The following is a 21,787-nucleotide window of genomic DNA, read 5'->3' as shown; positions in this document are numbered from 1 at the left end:
ATTTAGAAAAAATCGAATGAGGAACGCTAGGAAAAAATAAGTACTCTATATTAAAATTAAAACTTACTGGGGCCAGCAAAGGAGCCCTCGACTGCCCGGTCCTGGCCTGCATCGACAACAGCACCCTACTCCTCCTCCTCCTGTGTCCTCCTCTTGCCCCTGGGGGAAACTGATGTACAACATGAAAGAAAGAAAAACAGAAAACATGGATGATATTTCTCAACCAAATCAAACATTTAAAAAAGAACTAACAAAGTAACAAAATATTTTTGCGAAATAGCAAATAGGGAACGACTCCACGGGATATATTATTGACCAATCTCATGTGGTCGACTACGTCATTACTTTAGTATTGCTTGATTTGCGGACCGTCGAATTGGAAACTACCCTATGTAACTCACTAAACAAAGTACTAAAAAGGTTTGCCTAGGATTGGCAGGCAGCAGTCCGCAGCACGCAAAGTGACAGCCAAAGTCCATTGTGATTGAAGATCAGCGACAACACTAAAGTTTCCTACTACATTCACCAGTCATTAAAATACTCAAACTATTAATCCACCACCACTATTTCTTCTTATCGCCATGTGTACAAAGGAAGGACTGGACTTGAGTCTGTAGGGGCTGATTTAGAAGGCCCTTGCGGCTCTTTTGCTCCATTGTTGCGTGACTTTTGTGACGCAGCGACAGCACAAAAGAGGCGCAATGGTGCGGCGTATATTAACAACGTGACGCATCTGGGAGATGCATCACGTTGTAAAGCCCTGCGCCAATAGGGGTGTTCCGGCGCAAGGGAGGGCGTTCCTGCGCAGGAACGCATCCTAAAAGTGGCTGAGGGAAATCTACAAGATTTCAATCAGTCACTTTGAGGACAATGATGCGTGACTCAAACCCTGCGCCTGCTTGAAGCAGACGTACGGCTTGACGCAGCATTGGGGAGATAGGGCACCCCAGAGAATTGATGGAGCTGCACCATCGTTGCGACGCAACTCCAGCAATGCGCCGCCTTTACGGCACAGATGCGTAACGCTTTGGTGACGTTTTGGGCCCATGGCGCGCCGCATTGTAAATACGGCGCACCATGGGTGATGGTGGCGTGACGCACAATTACTGGCGCATCCCTGCAACTTTGCAGGGATGCGCCGGTAATTAAAAATCTGAACCTTAGTGTGTAGCATTACGCAGTTCTTTCAACTACACTCAAACATAATTTCACAGGCCAATGAAATGAACACAAAATCTAAAACAAATAAGCATAGTAGCAACACTACTGAGAAGAAGGAGAGCAGTGTACCTGAAATGCACAGAAGATTTTGAAATAAAATTTACCTACAATGTAATGAGCAGCATTATTGCTCTTGGTAAAAAACAAAAATTTGCAATATAATAACACAGCAGGAGAAAACATAGTAGTAAAGACATAGCTACTACTACTCACCAAGCCCGGGGATCTCAAGGCCAAGGAGGTCGAGCAGATCTCGCTCACGGGTCAGGACATCCGTCCAGCGGTGGGTGGCCTGGTTGTAGGTGCGCCAGACCCGAGAGTGGTGGTAAATGGCCTGGCACACCTTCTCCCACCGCTTCCGGCGCTCCCGGGCCCCGTACCCGGCACTGATCTTGCCGCCTCCCATGATGGTCCTGGGGAGGCGGCGCTGAACATAAAAAATGAGTTGGGCCACCTCCTCCGGGGTAAAGATCTCCCGTGGCATCACTAGCTCCCCCCTCAAACGCCCGCACGGGAGCCGGACACGGGGTGCGGGACCCTTCCCCTTCTCGGGATGCTTCCCGGCTCCCTTCACCATGGTCTGGGCGGAAAGGAATAAAGAAAATAGAATAGGGAAGAGAAGAAAAGAAAAGAGTTTACAAAAGTAGTTTAAAATTAACCAAAAGTAGCAGTAAACACAAAAATATAGGGCTAGAAAAATAGAGGGATAGATAGTAAGTAAAATAGATAAAAAAAAACTTCAAACAAGCAAAGGATGGCAGAGATTGACAGAGGATACAAAGACCATGCCCAGAACCATAGCAATGAATGAGAAACAAGATGGCCGCGCCCGTTCACGACCGCGCGGGTAAGTTCGCGCGAGATTTTCCTTGCGAACACGCGCGAGACTGTACTGGCAAGCCGCGGACTTTGCGAGATTACACTTCGCGCCCGGAAACGGAAATACGTCAGGCAAACAAGATGGCTGCGCCCTTGAACGACCGCGAGGGTAACTTCGCGTCTTGCGCTACGAGCGGCTCGCAAAAACGCACAAAACCTTGCCAACTAACACGCCGCAAAAAAAACAAATTGCATATTCGCACGAATTTGCGGCTTCCGAATCCGATCTCGCGCGTGTTCGCACCCCGCGAACCCCGCGAAATTGCAGAAAAACGAGTTTTTCAAAACTGAAAGCACTCGGCAGGGGCAAGAGTTCAAACTCATCATTAGTAACAATTCCCGGTAGTGCTTCCTGACTGGGGCCCCTCCAGAATTCAGTTGCTAGTTGCAACAATTGTATGACCCTGCTCTGACCCTCACAGCAGGCTCATACAATAGCTACAAGTAGGCCACAAAGAAGGTCCTGGGGAAAAAAAATGCACTGCAACAGAAAGCAAAATTACAGATAAGGAAGCAGGTGCCAGACTGGAATTTTAAAACAGTGACACATTAATAAACTAACCCCAAATTAATTCATCTCAGTTGAAGCAGGGCTGGTGTGCTTGCTTTTCCCCCCCATAATCTACAGTAATGATGAACCAGAGGGTGGCATTGATGTAACAGAGGGTTGCAGTGGTGAAACAGAGGGTGCTGGGAACCTGTGATGATGAACCAGACGTAGAAACAACATAATTCGCGACCGTTGCGCGACGAAATGTAAGTTCGCAATTGCGAACTGGTACGAAACCCTCGCGAACTGGCAGAAATCCTTGCGAACACAAAAAAAAAAAAATCCGCAAATTCGCAAGAATTCGCGGATTTTGCGGATTGCGAGTTCTTAAATCCGCAAAATTCACGAACGCGAGATTCGCAAAATTCGCCCATGCTTAGCGCCGAGTCCTGACGCTTACGCTTAGAAATGGCAACCGCCGCCAAGCTCCGGCATCTATCCGAGCTTGGCGGCGATGGGTAGGTGAAGCAGTGAGGACACGGGCAGTGAGAGGTGAGGACAACTCCCGATTGACACATTAGGATTTTTGATTAGAAGCAATTCTCCGTAGGCAGTACCGGAGGATCCGTACTCGTTCCTGCAGAGGGCTTTAGTAATCCTAACAAAAGCCACAATCTGACCTTATATACATCTCCTCCCTCAGTCACACCTTATGGTTCCACCCTGATGTACCAACCCGCCGAGCCTTGTTGTGGCATTTAATCCCTGACCAGTAGGTGAGTCGGGTTTGCGTCCTTAGCGTCACTATGCACATTTAGTGATAACAATTACACCACCGTTTTCACCAAATGAAAAGGAGAGTGGTTCTCCAGAAAGACTGCTGCTATTTTTATGCTGTTGTTTTTAAAAACCATCCTTTCACTTACAAAGTGTTGGTGTGACGGTAACACTGCACGTTGCCACAACACGATCACGTTAACTTGGAGCTAGTAGAAATTCACTATCACTAGCATGACACTGTGTGTAAGTTTGGTCCCGGACCATGTATAATTTCTGGCGATTACTTGATGCTATTAACCCTGTACTCTTATTCCCTATTCAGGCATAGGAAAAAGCCACAGAGGTAACAAATATCTATACTTTTGGTATTAGACACATGATACTAGCATGTTGTTGATTGGTTGTAGACCTTGTCTTTATCCATCATAGGTCCTGATGAATCGCGGGCAATTGCCCAGGCGAGAAACATGTTGACCAATTCCTTCTCTAATCTAATCTAGAGCCACTACACCTAACCTGTTGGCACCTAGGAAGTTATATTCACGTTTTTAATTGCAGTAGGGGACCCCCAGAATAAAGTAGTTTCCGGTACCCTCTACTACATTTTAAATCACTTCCCAGGCTACACACTGCATCACCCGCACTTCACCATAAGGCAGTTGGATTAAAAGATCTCCGCCAAAGAGCCCCTCTCAGAGGTGAGCCCGTCGGGGATTGCACCGCCTCCCCGACAAGGAGCAACGCCAATGATGAAGCATGACACCCATATGGGTGTGTGAGGCAAATACATCCAACAAAATGTATGCCCAAAGGTGCCACATCTTCACCTCCGGCCACGCCAGATACACACACTCCTTTCTCTAAGGAATAGTCCAGCACCCTACATTGTTGATCTATACTTGTTGAGGGCACCAGCTGATACTGGACCTTCCACTTCCCTTAGTGGTAAACAGTGCCCGACTGATCAATTGATCACCCTCCCTCCTTTTGATAAATACACAGGTCACCAAGGACATCAGTCCTCGTGCTATTACTAGAGGCCCCTCTAGAGTCAGCAGCATGTGTGCAGGTTTTAACATAAACAAAAACCCACAATTATTGTACAGAGAAAGGATTTTGAGCGTGAAAGAATGTTTTATCTTGGTCACAGCTGTATTTGGAGCAGAATCCTTAAGCTGTGGGTGCTGCTCATATAAGAGTATGCAGGGTGACCCGATTCTGCATTGTAACAATTCGGAAGCAATGTGTATCGTGTCAATATTACAACCAAAAGCACACTTTTATTTATTTTTATTTTAGAGGTTTTATATAGTGCTGGCTGGACCCAGAGGTATCAGAGCGCTCTACAATTGTAACAGAAAGGTGTTTAAATACAGGTACAGTGTTTATAAGTACAGAAAGTTGATTCATAAATGAGCAGTCAACATATGATAAAGATTAAACTAGATGAAAAAGTAATAAACAATTGCTAAACACAATGAGATATACAATATAGAGGTCGCAGTTTGGTGGGAAGGTTCAATACAGTATACCTAGGAGCAGGAGGGACAAAAACATGAAAGAAAACTGAAGGTCATAAAGTGTAGTAGGAATATTTAAAATGCAACCAACTGCTTCTGAGAGCTTTGCTTGTGTTGAATTTTCCCGCTGGCATGATCTCTGAGATCTTTGGTTCATTTCTAAGAGTAGTCCACAAGGCACATGTTCCGGAAGGAAGCCATGCAATTGTTCATTTGCATTCAGTGACGTCCTGGGTGCGTATCATACAGCGTCAACACGTCCTTTCAATTATTATTTCACTTTACATGAAGTATTTATAGGACAAGGAATAACGCACAGGAGTGTAGCTTTGCTTCAAACGTTTTGAGAATGGAGTATTAAATACTTTTCTGTTTAATTGCTGCCTATTCAGGTCGAGCATTCGAGACCTCTTGTATATACTTTAGTATATACTTATTATATACATATATGTGTGTGTAATTTGTGGGCTCTGGAGATCAGCTCCAGAACTTGTCTGCTTCCACTTAGGGACTTTTTTTCTGTGCAACTGCCTCTATTTATCTGTCTTGATTTAAAACGACCAGCAGAGGTCAGTAAAATACCAGAATCACTTTAGCATTCTCTAGATTCCAGCCCATAGAAATTGTCTTCCACAAGCACCCGTAGACAATGATATTTTTTTCAAATCTTGTATTTTCAGTGATATGACCGATTTTACACTAAAAACAGAGCTTTGTACTATACCATTTCCCACTGAAAAGCAATATTTCTGTCCATGTCTTCTCATACCTGGTGTGTCACGCAGTTTGGTGCTTACTTTCCCTCCATGTTAAAGTACAATATATGTTTCAGCACCCAGGATAATGTGCTGCATAGCTAAATACATAAAAGGTCCCAAAGGCGAGACAGATAGCATTGCAAATGCTTGTTTTAATTTGCATCCTATATATGTAATGCTGGAGATCGACTCCTTTTCAATGTTAAAGGTGACCGCAATATTTTCATGTCCAATTCATTCAACTTACATTACAATTTATTTTCAAAACTGCTGCAGTGTGGTGAGGCAATACAAATGTGAACCCAGCCTCTTCTCTTTGGGGTCAGAGATTCTTCAAAGTGTGCTGGGTGCAAGCATCGGGACACCACAGCCAATGATCATATTGGACTACCAAACTCACAATCATTCTGAGACAGAGGCAGCTGGTTATGTAAAAATATTCAGAGCAGTCCCAATAAAATTCACTTCATGGACATTCTGGACTAGTTATCACCCCTGTGAGATATATAAAGGAATCCCCACTTAAAAACCTTGTGTCATTAGTACGTAAAACTGCTAAATCAATTATCAGGCTATACATTTGAACAAAGGTATTTGTATTTTTTATGTAGGATTTTTTCATACATAAATATGATTTCATTGGAACATATTGTAGTGCATTTACAAACTTATTTACTTTGTATCTCAAGTAAGCATTTATTCATGGTGGAGAATATATTGATTTTAGTGTGAACACATTTGTGTTTAAGATGACTTCTGCATCCACTCAAAAGTACCTGGCAAATGTTGAAACTAATGTACCACATGCATTTCTATGGAAACACTCTCTAGCAGTTGGATCAGTACAATGGAGCCTAGATTTACTGAGTCTTTGAGTGGTAGGGCAACAGAAACGCTTAAACCCTACCATTTGCTGATCATCTTCCCCCCGTGAACACCCTTAACGACTGGAACCCAATCTCCACTGAGGACACCATCCGCCTGATGAATTCCATCCACTCAGGATCCCCCACAGACCCATGTCCTCACCACATCTTCAACAAAGCAGACTCCGTCATAGCACCGCACCTTCGAGACGTCATCAACTGCTCCTTCAACTCCACCACCTTCCCGGAAGACTGGAAACACGCTGAACTCACCGCCCTTCTGAAAAAACCCACAGCGGACCCCACCGAACTCAAAAATTACCGCCCCATCTCACTTCTCCCATTCCCGGCCAAAGTCATCGAGAAAGCTGTCAACAACCAGCTCGCCGCCTTCCTCGAAGCCAACAAATCCCTCGACCCCTCACAATCTGGCTTCCGAGCAAAACACAGCACTGAGACCGCCCTCATCGCAGCAACAGACGACATTCGAACTCTACTGGACAATGGAGACACAGTCGCCTTCATCCTCCTCGACCTCTCCGCAACCTTCGACACAGTCTGCCACAGCACCCTTCTACAGCGCCTCAGAAACATCGGAATCCAAGGAAAAGCACTTGAATGGATCACCTCGTTCCTCACCGGAAGAACCCAGAGAGTCCGCCTTCCACCATTCAAATCCAAGGCCTCTGAAGTCATCTGCGGCGTACCACAAGGATCCTCACTCAGTCCCACCCTCTTCAACGTATGCATGAGCCCCCTCGCGGCCATCGCACGCCATCACAACCTCAACATCATCTCGTACGCGGACGACACTCAACTGATCCTTTCCCTCACCAATGACCCCAGCACCGCCAAAACCAACCTACACGAAGGAATGAAAGAAGTTGCCGAATGGATGAAACAAAGCCGTCTGAAACTGAACTCGGACAAAACAGAAGTCCTCATCTTAGGTACATCCCCCTCTGCATGGGACGACTCCTGGTGGCCGGAAGCCCTCGGAAAAGCACCCATCCAGACAGACCACGCACGGAACCTAGGCGTCATCCTGGATTCTTCACTCTCAATGAACAGACAAGTCAGCGCCGTATCCTCTTCCTGCTTCAACATTCTTCGCATGCTCAGAAAAACATTTTGCTGGATCCCCTCCGAAACAAGGAAAATAGTCACCCACGCTCTGGTCACGAGCCGACTGGACTACGGAAACACCCTCTACGCAGGTACTACCGCAAAACTCCAGAAGAAACTCCAACGAATCCAAAACGCCTCAGCCAGACTCATATTAGACATCCCACGCAACGATCACATCTCTGGTCACCTTAAAGACCTCCACTGGCTACCCGTCAATAAGAGGATCACTTTCCGAGTGCTTACCCACGCACACAAATCACTCTACGACATCGGTCCAGAATGCCTCAACTCACGACTGTCCTTCTACACCCCCTCCCGCCAACTATGTTCTTCCAGCCAAGCCCTCGCCACTGTACCTCGCATCAACAAGACCACCATGGGAGGCAGATCCTTTTCATACCTGGCTGCTAAAACATGGAACTCTCTCCCCGCTTACCTTCGCCTTACCCAGAACCACCTAGCATTCAGAAAGCTACTTAAAACGTGGATTTTTGACAAGTAATTCTCCTCCCCTTCCTAAGCGCCTTGAAACCCTACGGGTATGTAGTGCGCTATATAAATCCTTTGACTTGACTTGACTTGACATTAAGAAATGACTCCGCAACATGCAAGGTCTGATTTGTGTGGCTTTGTAAAGAATTGTTACATACTGTAGCTGCTTATGCTGCGTTACATTACATTTCAATTTGGTACACGTTCCATGGTTGGAGCATGGGCATTCCCAGATTTACTAAAGCCAGTAAGCTGGGAATGCTTCAAAATGCTAAGCCTTGCCCAGAAAGATGTAACAAAGAGAAATATATTTTATTTCTCTTCATTATTTCCTCGTTCCATTCTGCAACACATATAGAAAGAGGAAAATGCCTCCAAGGATTGTTTTTTGTGCATGATGAATAAACGTCCTGCCCAAAAACAAGACTGCTCGTAAGTCCGACCCCCTTGCACTATGTATGGTGTAAGGGTGCCTGTGTTGGGGCTGGGCAGCACACAGTGCACCAGTGCAAGAAGGGAGCTGAAATGCTCAATATCTTTGTAAATATGGAGCTTTCTGCTCTCTCCCGTTCAGGCAATGCAGCACAGCAACTTTGCTTGCTGTCCTGCGTTGCACGAAAGACTCGTAACTGTGCCATTGTGTGTCCAAGACTATGAAGGTAACATGGAAATACTCCTTCAGACAGATCTGTGATGTTGTTGACACTACCCCGAAGCAATGACCAAAGGGAGCTGAGAAGTGGTTAACTGCAAGGGATTGACCCAAAGTCCACTCAGCTTATTTTTTGAAAACAAAAGGTCTTTGGGAGCACCAGAGATCAAACTGATATTTTTTTATTTATGAGGTTTGAGTTCTTTGTTTTTTTTAAACTTATAAATCAATCTGTGTCTATCACAAAGGAATGATATCTTTAATTCTTAAAAGTGATTATGCAGCATTTACTTTGGTATTTGTTATCAATGATCACCTGTGCATTTATCCGGAAACAAAATATATAAATATATATCCAATGTAATGCAAATAATTTGAGTTACCATCTTAATTAAAATCTGACACAATTTGATTTATATTCACATTAATTTTTCAATTTATTTATTAGCTACCAGCCTTAACCACGGCTATTTAATTCATAAAAAACAGTTCACGACACATAATAAATACTTAATTCATAACCTTATATCATTATCTTATTTTAAATACATAAAATAAATAGAGTGTGGTATACTGTTAATTGTGCAACACATATATTATTTTTAACACATTTCATTTACGTTTCATGCAATCTCAATATCTAGTGTGAATGCTAGATATGCCAACTATGTCGTTTTTTTTAAACAAAACAACGTATTTAGTTCTCCTCTGCTATATAATAACATTATATGTTATGCTACGGAGAGTGAAGAACATTTGAGACACTTTCCAAGGTTTTTAAAGTCTCTCTCACTAGATCTAGCTCCTGAGATTCTGCTACATAAATCAATATTGCTCCAAATTTCCTCAGTTTGCATTCTCCTTCACTCCCATAACCTACAACTATAAAACTCACAAATAGCATTGCAATTCAAAATACACACTCAGACTAAAGAGTTAACTAAATACATGCATACTTGTCTTAATCAATGATATACGTTCATCAAAATTGCTAAATACATACAAATTGTAAACTCAAGGTAACATATTTGTCATCTATTTTTGTTTCCCGCCCTAAAGCCTGGCAAAAACAAATAGTTCAACCCGATACTCAAATCAATGCTCAAGCAAACACCATCTATCACATGCATACAACTCAAACAAATAAGGTAATGCCAGCACTACCTTTCTGGGGAAGGGCTGGGAATGAGGAGAGGGGGAACAAGGGAATTACAAGATTGTATGAAATGAAGAAAAAGATGGAGAACATTCCAGAATGCTCTCATAAAACATGAGGGATTTTTCATGTTGTAGTAGTTTCTCTTCGAGAAGGCCTCCCACTGCTTCTGGGGGGAATTCTTGGTCCAAGTCATTGTACCTATTGAAACGACATAAGAAAACACATCTCAAGAAAACATGTATGATGACAACTAAGTTTAATTTTAAATGTTCATACAAATCTATGTTCAAAACATGGGTCATGACTGAAAAATATGGTCTGATAGCAGATTAGGCCCACGCTTTTCTCTCCTGTGCTTACTCTTAACTCACAAGCAATCCATTGTTTCAAGCGCTCACCTTCACCTTTACTGTCCACCTTGTCTTGATCTGAACTCTTTTTTTATTTGTTTGTGCATTTTGACATCACTACATCTGCTGTCAATGTATGTCGTGCATTAACTACCATTTCAACAAAAAACAATTTTCTCTTATTTTATGCAGTTGTTTAATGCCTATGGAAGAGCTAAATATGTTTTATACAACCCTTTATCGAAATTAGATAACGAATAAAGGTGTCAAGCATCATGGCATGATGTATTGTTTTCTTTTTCTCTCCTTACCTTTTCCCTTTGTGCCATCCATGAGCACCAGTTACGTTACCCAAGTACACATTATATTTTTGTACACACTGGGGAGATTAAGGGGCAGATTTATGTTAACTGGCGCATCCCCAGGGATGCGCCAGTTAACATGCGCCACAGTGCGCCACAGCTCCGCCAGCCATGGTGCGCCGCATTTATAATGCGGCGCACCATGGTGCAAAAACGGCACAGATGCGTGACGCATCTGTGCCGGAAATGTGGCGCATTGCTGGAGTGGCGACGCAGCTCCAGCAAGGTTCGGGGGTGCCCAATTTTAACAATGCTGCGCCAAGACCTACGCCTGCTTCAAGCAGGCGCAGGCTTTTGACGCAGCATTGGCTTAAAAGTGACTGAGTGAAATCTCATAGATTTCACTCAGCCACTTTTGCGTGGCGCACCTGCCCCGGAACGCCCACCCTGCGCCGGAACGCCCACAAATGGCGCAGGGCTTTACAACGTGACGCATCTGCCTAGATGCGTCACGTTGTAAATCGTTCGTAGGGATGCGCCACGTTTACGCCGCCTTGCGTGACGCAACAGCGGCGTAAACGTGGCGCAAGGGCCTCATAAATCTGCCCCTAAGTGGTTTGCCCAGAATCACATGATGTTGAGCAGACGCCGAGACTCGAACCTGATTCTCCGGTTATAAACTCGGCAGGTTACGCCATCCTCTACCTGATTCCATCGCTTCCCCTATTCGGTATTGTGACTACTGATACAATTTAGGATTAGAACTCATGGCCGAGTCATGAATGGGAATAACACAAATGTCGAACCAAAGCTCGCCTCTCCATTACAGAAACATTGTCTTATTTTGTACCATCTTCTTAAACCCACACAGAATAGCACTTGGTTTGAGAGCAAACTGTAGAGGCGTGTTCAGCTTCCTGGGAACACTTCAGATAGTTTATTTTGGCTTGCCATAATTTCGCGTATGGATTTCATTTGCTGTGTAAGCCCTGAGGGCCTTATTTATGAGCCCCTGCGTCACTTTTGCGCAGCAGTTGCATCACTTTTTGTGACGCAGCGGCGGCATAAATAATACGCCATGTTACGACATATTTATGAAGTGACGCATCTAGGCAGATGCATCACTTTGTAAACCCCTGTGCTACATTAAACCTGCGTCAGGTATAATGTATGCAGGGTGGGCGTTCCCCCGCATGAAAGGGTCATAGGAGTGGCGCGGTGAAATCTATGAGATTTCGTTGCACCACTTCTAGGACGCCAATGTGTCAAAAACTTACGCCTGCCTCATGGCAGGCGTAAGGGTGACGCAAGCCCTTTCACATGGGTCTTGACCCATGTGAAGGGAACATTGCTGGAGTTGAGTCATGCTTCTGACACTCAATCAATCAATCAGAGAATTTGTAAAGCACGCTACTTACCCGTGAGGGTCGCAAGGCGCTGGGGGGGGGTTAGGGGGGGAGCTGCTACTGTTTGAAAAGCCAGGTCTTGAGGAGCCTCCTGAAGGTGAGCAGGTCTTGGGTCTGCCGTAGATGGGTGGGGAGGGTGTTCCAGGTTTTGGCGGCGAGGAAGGAGAAGGACCTGCCACCGGAGGTCGTTCTTTGGATACGCGGGACGGCGGCAAGGGCACGGCTGGCAGAGCGGAGCTGGCGCGCGGGGTGTAGAAGTTGGGATTGTGTTCAGGTAGGCTGGTCTGGTGTTGTGGAGTGCTTTGTGTCCGTGGGAGTGGAGTTTGAAGGTGATCCTCTTGTTGACGGGTAGCCTGTGCAGGTCTCTTATGTGAGAGGAGATGTGGCTGTGGTGGGGGACGTTGAGGATTAGTCGGGCGGAGGCGTTCTGGATGCATTGTAGTCGTTGCAGGTGTTTGGCCGGGATACCTGCATAGAGTGCGTTGCCGTAGTCTAGCCTGCTGCTGACGAGGGCTTGGGTCACTGTTCTTCTTGTTTCGGTCGAGATCCACTTGTAGAGCCTGCTAAGCATGCGGATGGTGTTGTAGCAGGAGGAGGAGATGGCGTTGACCTGCTTCGACATGGAGAGGGAGGAGTCGAGGATGAATCCCAGGTTGCGTACATGGTCCGTGGGGGTTGGAGCTGCTCCCAGTGCGGTTGGCTACGAGGAGTCGTCCCAGGCAGAGGGGGTGGGCCCGAGGATGAGGACCTCCGCTTTGTCCGAGTTCAGTTTAAGACGGCTGCTCCTCATCCATTCGGCGACAGCCTTCATGCCCTCGTGGAGGTTGGTTTTGGCGGCGTGCGGATCCTTGGTGAGCGAGAGGATGAGCTGGGTGTCGTCGGCGTAGGAGATGATGCTCAGGTTGTGCTGGCAGGCCACTTGGCAAGGGGGGCCATGTAGACATTGAACAGGGTCGGGCTGAGGGATGAGCCCTGGGGTATGCCGCAGATGATGTCTGTGGCTTCAGATCGGAAGGGCGGGAGGCGGACTCTCTGGGTTCTGCCGGAGAGAAAGGACGTGGTCCATTCAAGGGCTTTCTTCTGGATACCGGTTTCTTGGAGGCGTGTTCTTAGTGTGCGGTGGCAGACCTTGTCGAACACGGCTGATAGGTCCAGGAGGATGAGGGCTGAGGTTCCGCCGTTGTCTAGCTGGCGCCTGATGTCATCTTTGGCGGCGATAAGGGCATGCTCGGTGCTGTGGTTGCGTCTGAATCTGGACTGGGATGGGTCTAGGATGCTGTTGTCCTCGAGGTGGCGGGTCAGCTGCATGTTGGAGATTTTCTCGATGACCTTTGCCGGGAAGGGGAGCAGGGAGATGGGCCGGTAGTTCTTGAGGTCTGTGGGGTACGCCTTGGGCTTCTTGAGGAGGGCGTTGATTTTGACGTACTTCTAGCTTTCACAAAATGTCTGTGTTGAAGGAGATGTTGATGATCTTTCGCAGTTGGGGTGCGATGGATGCATCAGCTTTGTTGAAAACGTGGTGTGGGCAGGGGTCTGACGGAGATCCTGAGTGGATGGAGTTCATAACCTTGCGTGTTTCTTCGTCGTTGACATGGGACCAGGAGGTCAGCTGGTTGGTGCAGGTGGTGTTCGGGGTGTGGTCTGTTGTGGTCGGGGTGGATGAGGAGTTGAAGCTGTCGTGGATGTCGGCGATCTTGCGATGGAAGAAGGTGGCCAGTGAGTCGCACAGATCTTGTGAGGGCGGGATGTCGTTGGTGTTGGCGCTGGGGTTGGAGAGTTCCTACACTATGTTGAAGCGTTCTTTGCTGTTGTGTGCATTGTTATCCAGTCGGGGTTTGAAGAACGATCTCTTGGCTATTCTGATGAGGTGGGGATGTCTACGGATGGCGTCCTTGTGGGCTGCGTGGCTGTCTGGTGCGCGGTCTTTGAGCCATTTCTTCTCCAGCTTCCGGCATGTTCGTTTGGAGGTCTGGAGTTCTTCGGTGAACCAGGCTGCTTTTGCTGGGATGGTTGGTGGAGGGTTTCTTGTTCGGGCGAGGGTGTTGGCGCAGTCGCCGATCCACTGTCTGAAGTTTCGGGCGTCGGCGTCTGTGTCAGTGAGGCCGTCAGGTGGGTTCTGGGTGAGGGTGGCGGTCAGTTGGTCTTCCGTGACTTTGCTCCAGAAGCAGCAAGGCAGCTGTTGGGTGCAGTGGTGCGCGGTTGGTTTCTTGAAGGTGAAGTAAATGCATCGGTTGTCAGTCCAGTGGAGTTCGGTGGTGTGGTTGAAGGCGACGTGGGTGCTGGAGAAGACAGGGTGGAGTCTGTGGCCGGCGGCAACTTCATCAATACGCCCCTTTTGCGCTGACAGATACGTCAGTAACACTGACGTTTCTGTCAATACTTGTGACATGATGCATCATACTGTAAATATGAAGCATCACTGGTGTCGGAAGGAGGGCACAGTGAGAAGTGTTGCATCACTGCTTTCACGCAGCGATGCGCCACTTCTCATAAATGAGGCTCTCAGTTATTATAGTAATATTTTTCATTACCAAATAATTCCATATATTACGCAATCATATTACTTTGACTGGTGGCTTCCCTTTTGCCCACTGCTTAGCTATTAACAATTTAGCTTATGTGTATGGTACAGGCAAGTAAGTAACATCCAAAATCTATAATTCTGGTCTGTTAATTCCAGCCTCCTTGTGTCTAGTACTATGCAAATCGTAATCAGCGGTCAAGTGTAATTTGGATGCTATAGTGTAAATTGAACAATAGTTGCCTGCCCCATCTGATATATATATAAGTTATGCAGGGACACCTCATAAAATCAGGTGAAGTCTCTGCTCTCATTACCCGGAACAACGTAGAAATTGACACAGTAAGTCAGATTCCTGCATGTTATTTCCCAGAATCATATTGTACCTGTGAGTAATTGGGTTGTTGATTAAGGGGGAAGTTATTCCTTCTTAATACCTGTCAGGGTGAACCACAACAGTCACTAAATTAACCCATGCTTAAACCTCTGATAGCTTAGCACAAAGGCAGTCAGGCTGAATTTAGAGGCCACATGTGCATTTATGCAGTACTTGAACAGTCATAAAGTGAAAACAACACCAGAAAATTCCCACATCAATTCAGTGTCAAATTTAATAAAATCAGTAGCCCGGAAATATGGAATTTCAAAGATTAAGGGCTAGATTTATAAAGGTTGGGTTTTGTGTGTGTGTGTCATTTTTTTAATGCAGACCCGACGCAAAATATTTTTGGGCATTGCCATTTACAAACCAATGCAAAGGGCTGCTTTGAGTTACTTTTTGTCAATTGGGCGTTCCCTGGGTGGTACATGTGCATTCCTGTGCTACCATCCATGTTTTTTTATGCAAAACCTTACCTCCTATCAATAGTAGACACAGTTTTATAGAAAAAATTAATTGCACTTCAAAGCAGGCATTAAAAGGAGAAATGTCTTGATTTTATCCTTTCTTTTCCGACTTTGCATGTGCGCTGCACTGTACAGCACACATTCAAAAAAGGAAATCTTTTAATACCTGTAATATGCAAAAAGAATAATTGATGGACAGAATGTTGAATAATGTCAAATATTCACCCCCGTACACACATCTGAGCCTAAATCCATAGTTTCTACTCCTCATGTCATCCATACTAATATAATAAAGAGAGAGCCCAAACCTTTGAGGCGGGTAATCTAAGGAACCACAGCACCAATCACAACACCCAATACATCGTTGGAAAGGGCAGTTGCAGCAGAAGGACATAGGCTATGCAGACGCCCACCATATACATTTAAAAGGTAAAAGAAGCGTGCCAGCAAAGTAGTGCCTTGTGGGCGTGTCTGGGTTGTGCTGTGGGCACGTGCTGGGGGCGTGACAAAAGCTGGGGGCGTGTAGTATGTTCCGCCCTTCATGCTATGTCTCATATTGTGTGCTAATCCCACCCAGCTCCCTTTATTTACCCCTGCACCCCATAATCATAACCCACCCTTACTCCTTAAAATACCCCAACACCCTTAAACACTAACCCATCTTAACCCTATAAATATACCCTGTACCCCAAAACCCAAACCTATCCATAAACCCTAAAAATACCCCTCTACCCCAAAACCCAAACCTAGCCCTGAACACTATAAATACCCCTGTACCTCAAAACCCAAACCTACCCCTGAACCCTGAAAATAACCCTGTACCCCAAAACCCAAACCTAGCCCTGAACCCTAAAAATACCCCTGTACCCCAAAACCAAACCTAGCCCTGAACCCTAAAAATAACCCTTACCCCAAAACTCAAACCTACCCCTGAACCCTAAAATACCCCTGTACCCCAAAAGCCAAACCTAGCCCTGAACCCTAAAAATACCTCTGTACCCCAAAACCCAAACCTAGCCCTGAACCCTTAAAATACCCCTGAACCCCAAACCCAAAACCTACCCCTGAACCCTAAAAATACCCCTGTACCCCAAAACCCAAACCTAGCCCTGAACCCTAAAAATACAACTGTACCCCAAAACCCAAACCTATCCCTGAACCCTAAAAATAACCCTGTACCCCAAAACCCAAACCTAGCCCTGAACCCTAAAAATACAACTGTACCCCAAAACCCAAACCTACCCCTGAACCCTAGAAAAACCCCTGCACCCTAAAACCCAAACCTAGCCCTGAACCCTTAAAATGCCCCTGTACCCCAAAACCCAAACCTACCCCTGAACCCTAAAAATACCCCTGTACCCCAAAACCAAACCTAGCCCTGAACCCTAAAAATAACCCTTACCCCAAAACTCAAACCTACCCCTGAACCCCAAAATACCCCTGTACCCCAAAAGCCAAACCTAGCCCTGAACTCTAAAAATACCTCTGTGCCCCAAAACCCAAACCTAGCCCTGAACCCTTAAAATACCCCTGTACCCCAAAACCCAAACCTAGCCCTGAACCCTAAAAATACCCCTGTACCCCAAAACCCATACCTATCCCTAAACCCGAAAACTACCCCTGTACTCCATAACCCAACACTATATCTGAACCCTTAAAATACCCAAACACCCCAAAACATATAACTCAGTATCCCAAAACATATACCCCTATACCCATACTTACCTTATCCAAACATTTAAAAAAACATGCTTTTACCATTCATGCATTTACAACGAATTTCGTTGTAAATGTATGCGTGGTAAAAGCATATAATGCGTTATAATGGCGTTATAATGGCATTGCGGAGTAATGGTACTTTCCTAATGAAAGTATGCGGAGTGATGGTATGCGGAAAGAAAGTTGCGGAATAATGGGTGTTTACCCTCCCCAGTACATTGGTGGCACCGCGGCCCACATCTCCAGCAACATAATCATATTTTTTTCCCCACCCATTTAAAAAATGCACAGGTCTCTCTCATTGATGGCCAGCACGACATACACTTTTAGACACACCTCCCACCACAAGTTCTAGAATTGCGAACTTTAGAGCTGGGGAGCTACCTTCGAATCTCGGCATCAGCTCAACATCCTGTGATTCCAGACAATTTGCTTTGTCTCCCCGTGCCTACCACAAATGAATGTGTTCTTCTGTAATGTAAATTTTGCTCATGCCATGTTGTCGAGTTCGCACTTTATAATATTGCAAGGAAAAATAAAGTAGGGAAACTCGAGTTCACACACTACTGAACGCGCACTCTTAAGTGCATCAGCAGTGCACTGTGAATCGGAGCGTTTCACAGGCCTGTCACAGATAAGAAATGATATCAAAACCAAATCCTACAAAACAATATACTACTGGCCTGCAGCAATTCATACTCGGACAACGTCGGGACGGGCTGCTAGTTCCAGGATAAATCTCAGCAATATGCAAATCAGTCTTGACCCTGCTCCACATGGGAACAGTACAGCCCGAACTACCAGACCAGGTCTTCCCTGGACCAGAAACAAGCATCCAGGGACCGGTTTCGAGCTATCACCCCTCATCCAACTGGCTAGTTTGACTCCAATGGCATGGAGTGCATGGAACCCATATCTGGGCAGGGTGGCAAATGCAAAAAGAACAATTGATGGACAGAATTTTGAACAATGTCTAACATTCACCCAAGCACAACCATCTGGGTCTAAATCCATTGTTTTTTTACTCCCCATGCAATTTCACTTTAAACCAAGGCATATGCAAATCATTTATGACCCTGCTACACATAGGAACAGTCCAGTCCGAACTGTCAGGCCAGGTCTTCCCTGAACAGGACACAAGCATCCAGGGACCGGTTTCGGGATATCATCCCTCATCAGTCAGGGTAGCTTGACTCCAGTGGCATGGAGCGCATGGTACCCACATCTGGGTACACAGTATCACTCGGGGTGATAAATGCAAAAAGAACAATTGATGGACAGAATATTGAACATTGTCTAACCTTCACCCCAATACAAAGATCTGGGCCTAAATCCATCGTTGTTTTGCTCCCCATGCCATTTCAGTTTAAAAACAGCCATATGCAAATCAGTCCTGACCCTGCTCCACATTGGAACAGTCCAGCCCGAACTGCCATGCTAGGTCCTCATTGGTCTGAAACAAGCAAGGCTGGACTGTTGCCATGAGGAACAGGGTCAGACTGATTTGCATATGGCTGGGTCCAAATTGATATTGCGTGGTGAGCAAAAGAACAATAGATTAAACCCAGATCTTTGTGACTGGGGTGAATGTTAGCATTGTTCAGCATTCTGTACTTCGATTTTACCTTTTGCTGTAACCCCTGTACCCCAACAGCCAAACCTAGCCCTGAACTCTAAAAATACCTCTGTGCCCCAAAACCCAAACCTAGCCCTGAACCCTTAAAATACCCCTGTATCCCAAAACCCAAACCTAGCCCTAAACCCTAAAAATACCCCTATACCCCAAAACCCAAACCTAGCCCTGAACCCTAAAAATACCCCTGTACCCCAAAACCCATACCTATCCCTAAACCCGAAAACTACCCCTGTACTCCATAACCCAAAACTATATCTGAACCCTTAAAATACCCAAACACCCCAAAACATATAACTCAGTATCCCAAAACATATACCCCTATACCCATACTTACCTTATCCAAACATTTAAAAAAACACGCTTTTACCATTCATGCATTTACAACGAATTTCGTTGTAAATGTATGCGTGGTAAAAGCATATAAAATGTAATGCCATGCGTTATAATGGCATTGCGGAGTCATGGTACTTTCCTAATGAAAATATGCGGAGTGATGGTATGCGGAAAGAAAGTTGCGGAATAATGGGTGTTTACCCTCCCCAGTACATTGGTGGCACGGCGGCCCACATCTCCAGCAACATAATCATATTTTTTTCACCACCCATTTAAAAAATGCACAGGTCTCTCTCATTGATGGCCAGCACGACATACACTTTTAGACACACCTCCCACCACAAGTTCTAGAATTGCGAACTTTAGAGCTGGGGAGCTACCTTCGAATCTCGGCATCAGCTCAACATCCTGTGATTCCAGACAATTTGCTTTGTCTCCCCGTGCCTACCACAAATGAATGTGTTCTTCTGTAATGTAAATTTTGCTCATGCCATGTTGTCGAGTTCGCGCTTTATAATATTGCAAGGAAAAATAAAGTAGGGAAACTCGAGTTCACACACTACTGAACGCGCACTCTTAAGTGCATCAGCAGTGCACTGTGAATCGGAGCGTTTCACAGGCCTGTCACAGATAAGAAATGCTATCAAAACCAAATCCTACAAAACAATATACTACTGGCCTGCAGCAATTCATACTCGGACAACGTCGGGACGGGCTGCTAGTTCCAGGATAAATCTCAGCAATATGCAAATCAGTCTTGACCCTGCTCCACATGGGAACAGTACAGCCCGAACTGCCAGACCAGGTCTTCTCTGGACCAGAAACAAGCATCCAGGGACCGGTTTCGAGCTATCACCCCTCATCCAACTGGCTAGTTTGACTCCAATGGCATGAAGTGCATGGAACCCATATCTGGGCAGGGTGGCAAATGCAAAAAGAACAATTGATGGACAGAATTTTGAACAATGTCTAACATTCACCCAAGCACAACCATCTGGGTCTAAATCCATTGTTTTTTTACTCCCCATGTAATTTCACTTTAAACCAAGGCATATGCAAATCATTTATGACCCTGCTACACATAGGAACAGTCCAGTCCGAACTGTCAGGCCAGGTCTTCCCTGAACAGGACACAAGCATCCAGGGACCGGTTTCGGGATATCATCCCTCATCAGTCAGGGTAGCTTGACTCCAGTGGCATGGAGCGCATGGAACCCACATCTGGGTACACAGTATCACTCGGGGTGATAAATGCAAAAAGAACAATTGATGGACAGAATATTGAACATTGTCTAACCTTCACCCCAATACAAAGATCTGGGCCTAAATCCATCGTTGTTTTGCTCCCCATGCCATTTCAGTTTAAAAACAGCCATATGCAAATCAGTCCTGACCCTGCTCCACATTGGAACAGTCCAGCCCGAACTGCCATGCTAGGTCCTCATTGGTCTGAAACAAGCAAGGCTGGACTGTTGCCTTGAGGAACAGGGTCAGACTGATTTGCATATGGCTGGGTCCAAATTGATATTGCGTGGTGAGCAAAAGAACAATAGATTAAACCCAGATCTTTGTGACTGGGGTGAATGTTAGCATTGTTCAGCATTCTGTACTTCGATTTTACCTTTTGCTTTTGTCCCCCTAAGTGGAAATGGTATGCCTAGACTCGGGTCCCATGTTCACTGTGCCACTGAATTCAAGCTAGCCTGGCTGATGAGGGGTGATGTCCTGAATTCGGTCTTAAGATGTTTGTTTCCAGTTTAGGAAGGGCCTAGCTTGGCAGTTTGGGCTGGACTGTTCCCACGAGGAACAGGGCCAATACTGATTTGAATATGGCTGGGTCCAAACTGGGGTGGTGTGGTGAGCCAAAGAACGATGGATTAAACTCAAATCTTTGTGACTGGGGGGAATGTTTGTATTGTTCAACATTCCATCAATTATTTGTTCCTTTTGCTTGGGACTTGTGTATGCATGGTATTTTGTATTGGAAGGTAACACTTCCCATATAAAATCTATGCTAGACTCAGGCACACTCCCTTGCACTATGGTGCAAAGGTACGTCTGTGGGGCTCGGCAGCAAAACTTTGCACTGGTGCTATGGGAAGGAGAGAAGAGAGCCATATCTCCCTGGATATGGCGCTCTCCTGCTCTCTTCATGTAACACAATACAGCGCAGCATTGCTGTCTGCAGCACTGCATTATGTGATACTTTTGCAAATCTGGACCTTAAAGTAAGTATAGCGCCTAAAAGTAAAAAAAGCGCCACTTACGATTATCTAGTCGTGGAAGACCGGTTGAAAGTTCCAAGTTCAGACTCACCGTGATGGAGCGTGGGCTGGATGCAGCAGGGACCAGGTTAGTCCAGCTGAAAAGGTTACCTTCTCAAAATCCAACACAAAGAGTTCCATACATGCTGGAGAAGGAAGCGAGGAGCAGGGAGAGTGTGCATATGGTCATCGCTGTAGCGCGAAGAGCAGGCTGGGCATCACGGATAGTCGTCACTGTAGCACGAAGAACCTGTGGGGCATCACAGACGGTCATTGCTGGAGATTCAAGTTGGCGGTCACGAAGTCTGTCGGTGTTTTAGCGTGAAGTGCAGATCTGCCGTTGTCGCTGACGCTTGCAGTAGTTTGAAGAGTTACGTTCACTAGAGCTCTGCACTGACGTATGGCGCGAGTGGGAATATCTTGGCCAAAACTGTCTTGTTCCCGGTTGCTAAGAGCCCAGACCTT

The 21,787-nt window shown here is 45.8% G+C and overlaps 1 protein-coding gene across 1 annotated transcript in view; it reads right to left on the bottom strand.

Moving 5' to 3' along the window:
* Window positions 1-8,952: 8,952 nt before the first annotated feature.
* Window positions 8,953-21,787, bottom strand: part of SLC15A5 (solute carrier family 15 member 5) — a 394,335-nt gene continuing 381,500 nt past the window's right edge. Inside the window, exon 9 of the mRNA XM_086938942.1 lies at window positions 8,953-10,143. Within this exon, the coding sequence (XP_086795068.1) occupies window positions 9,996-10,143 (148 nt within the window). The 3' untranslated portion in view covers window positions 8,953-9,995. The remainder of the gene's footprint in view (window positions 10,144-21,787) is intronic.

This window comes from Lissotriton vulgaris, chromosome 1_1 (genome assembly GCF_964263255.1).
Source record: "Lissotriton vulgaris chromosome 1_1, aLisVul1.2, whole genome shotgun sequence".
NCBI classification, from domain to species: Eukaryota; Metazoa; Chordata; class Amphibia; order Caudata; family Salamandridae; genus Lissotriton; species Lissotriton vulgaris.
Note: the sequence above shows the minus strand (reverse complement) of the source record. Positions and strands in the feature narration are given on the sequence as shown.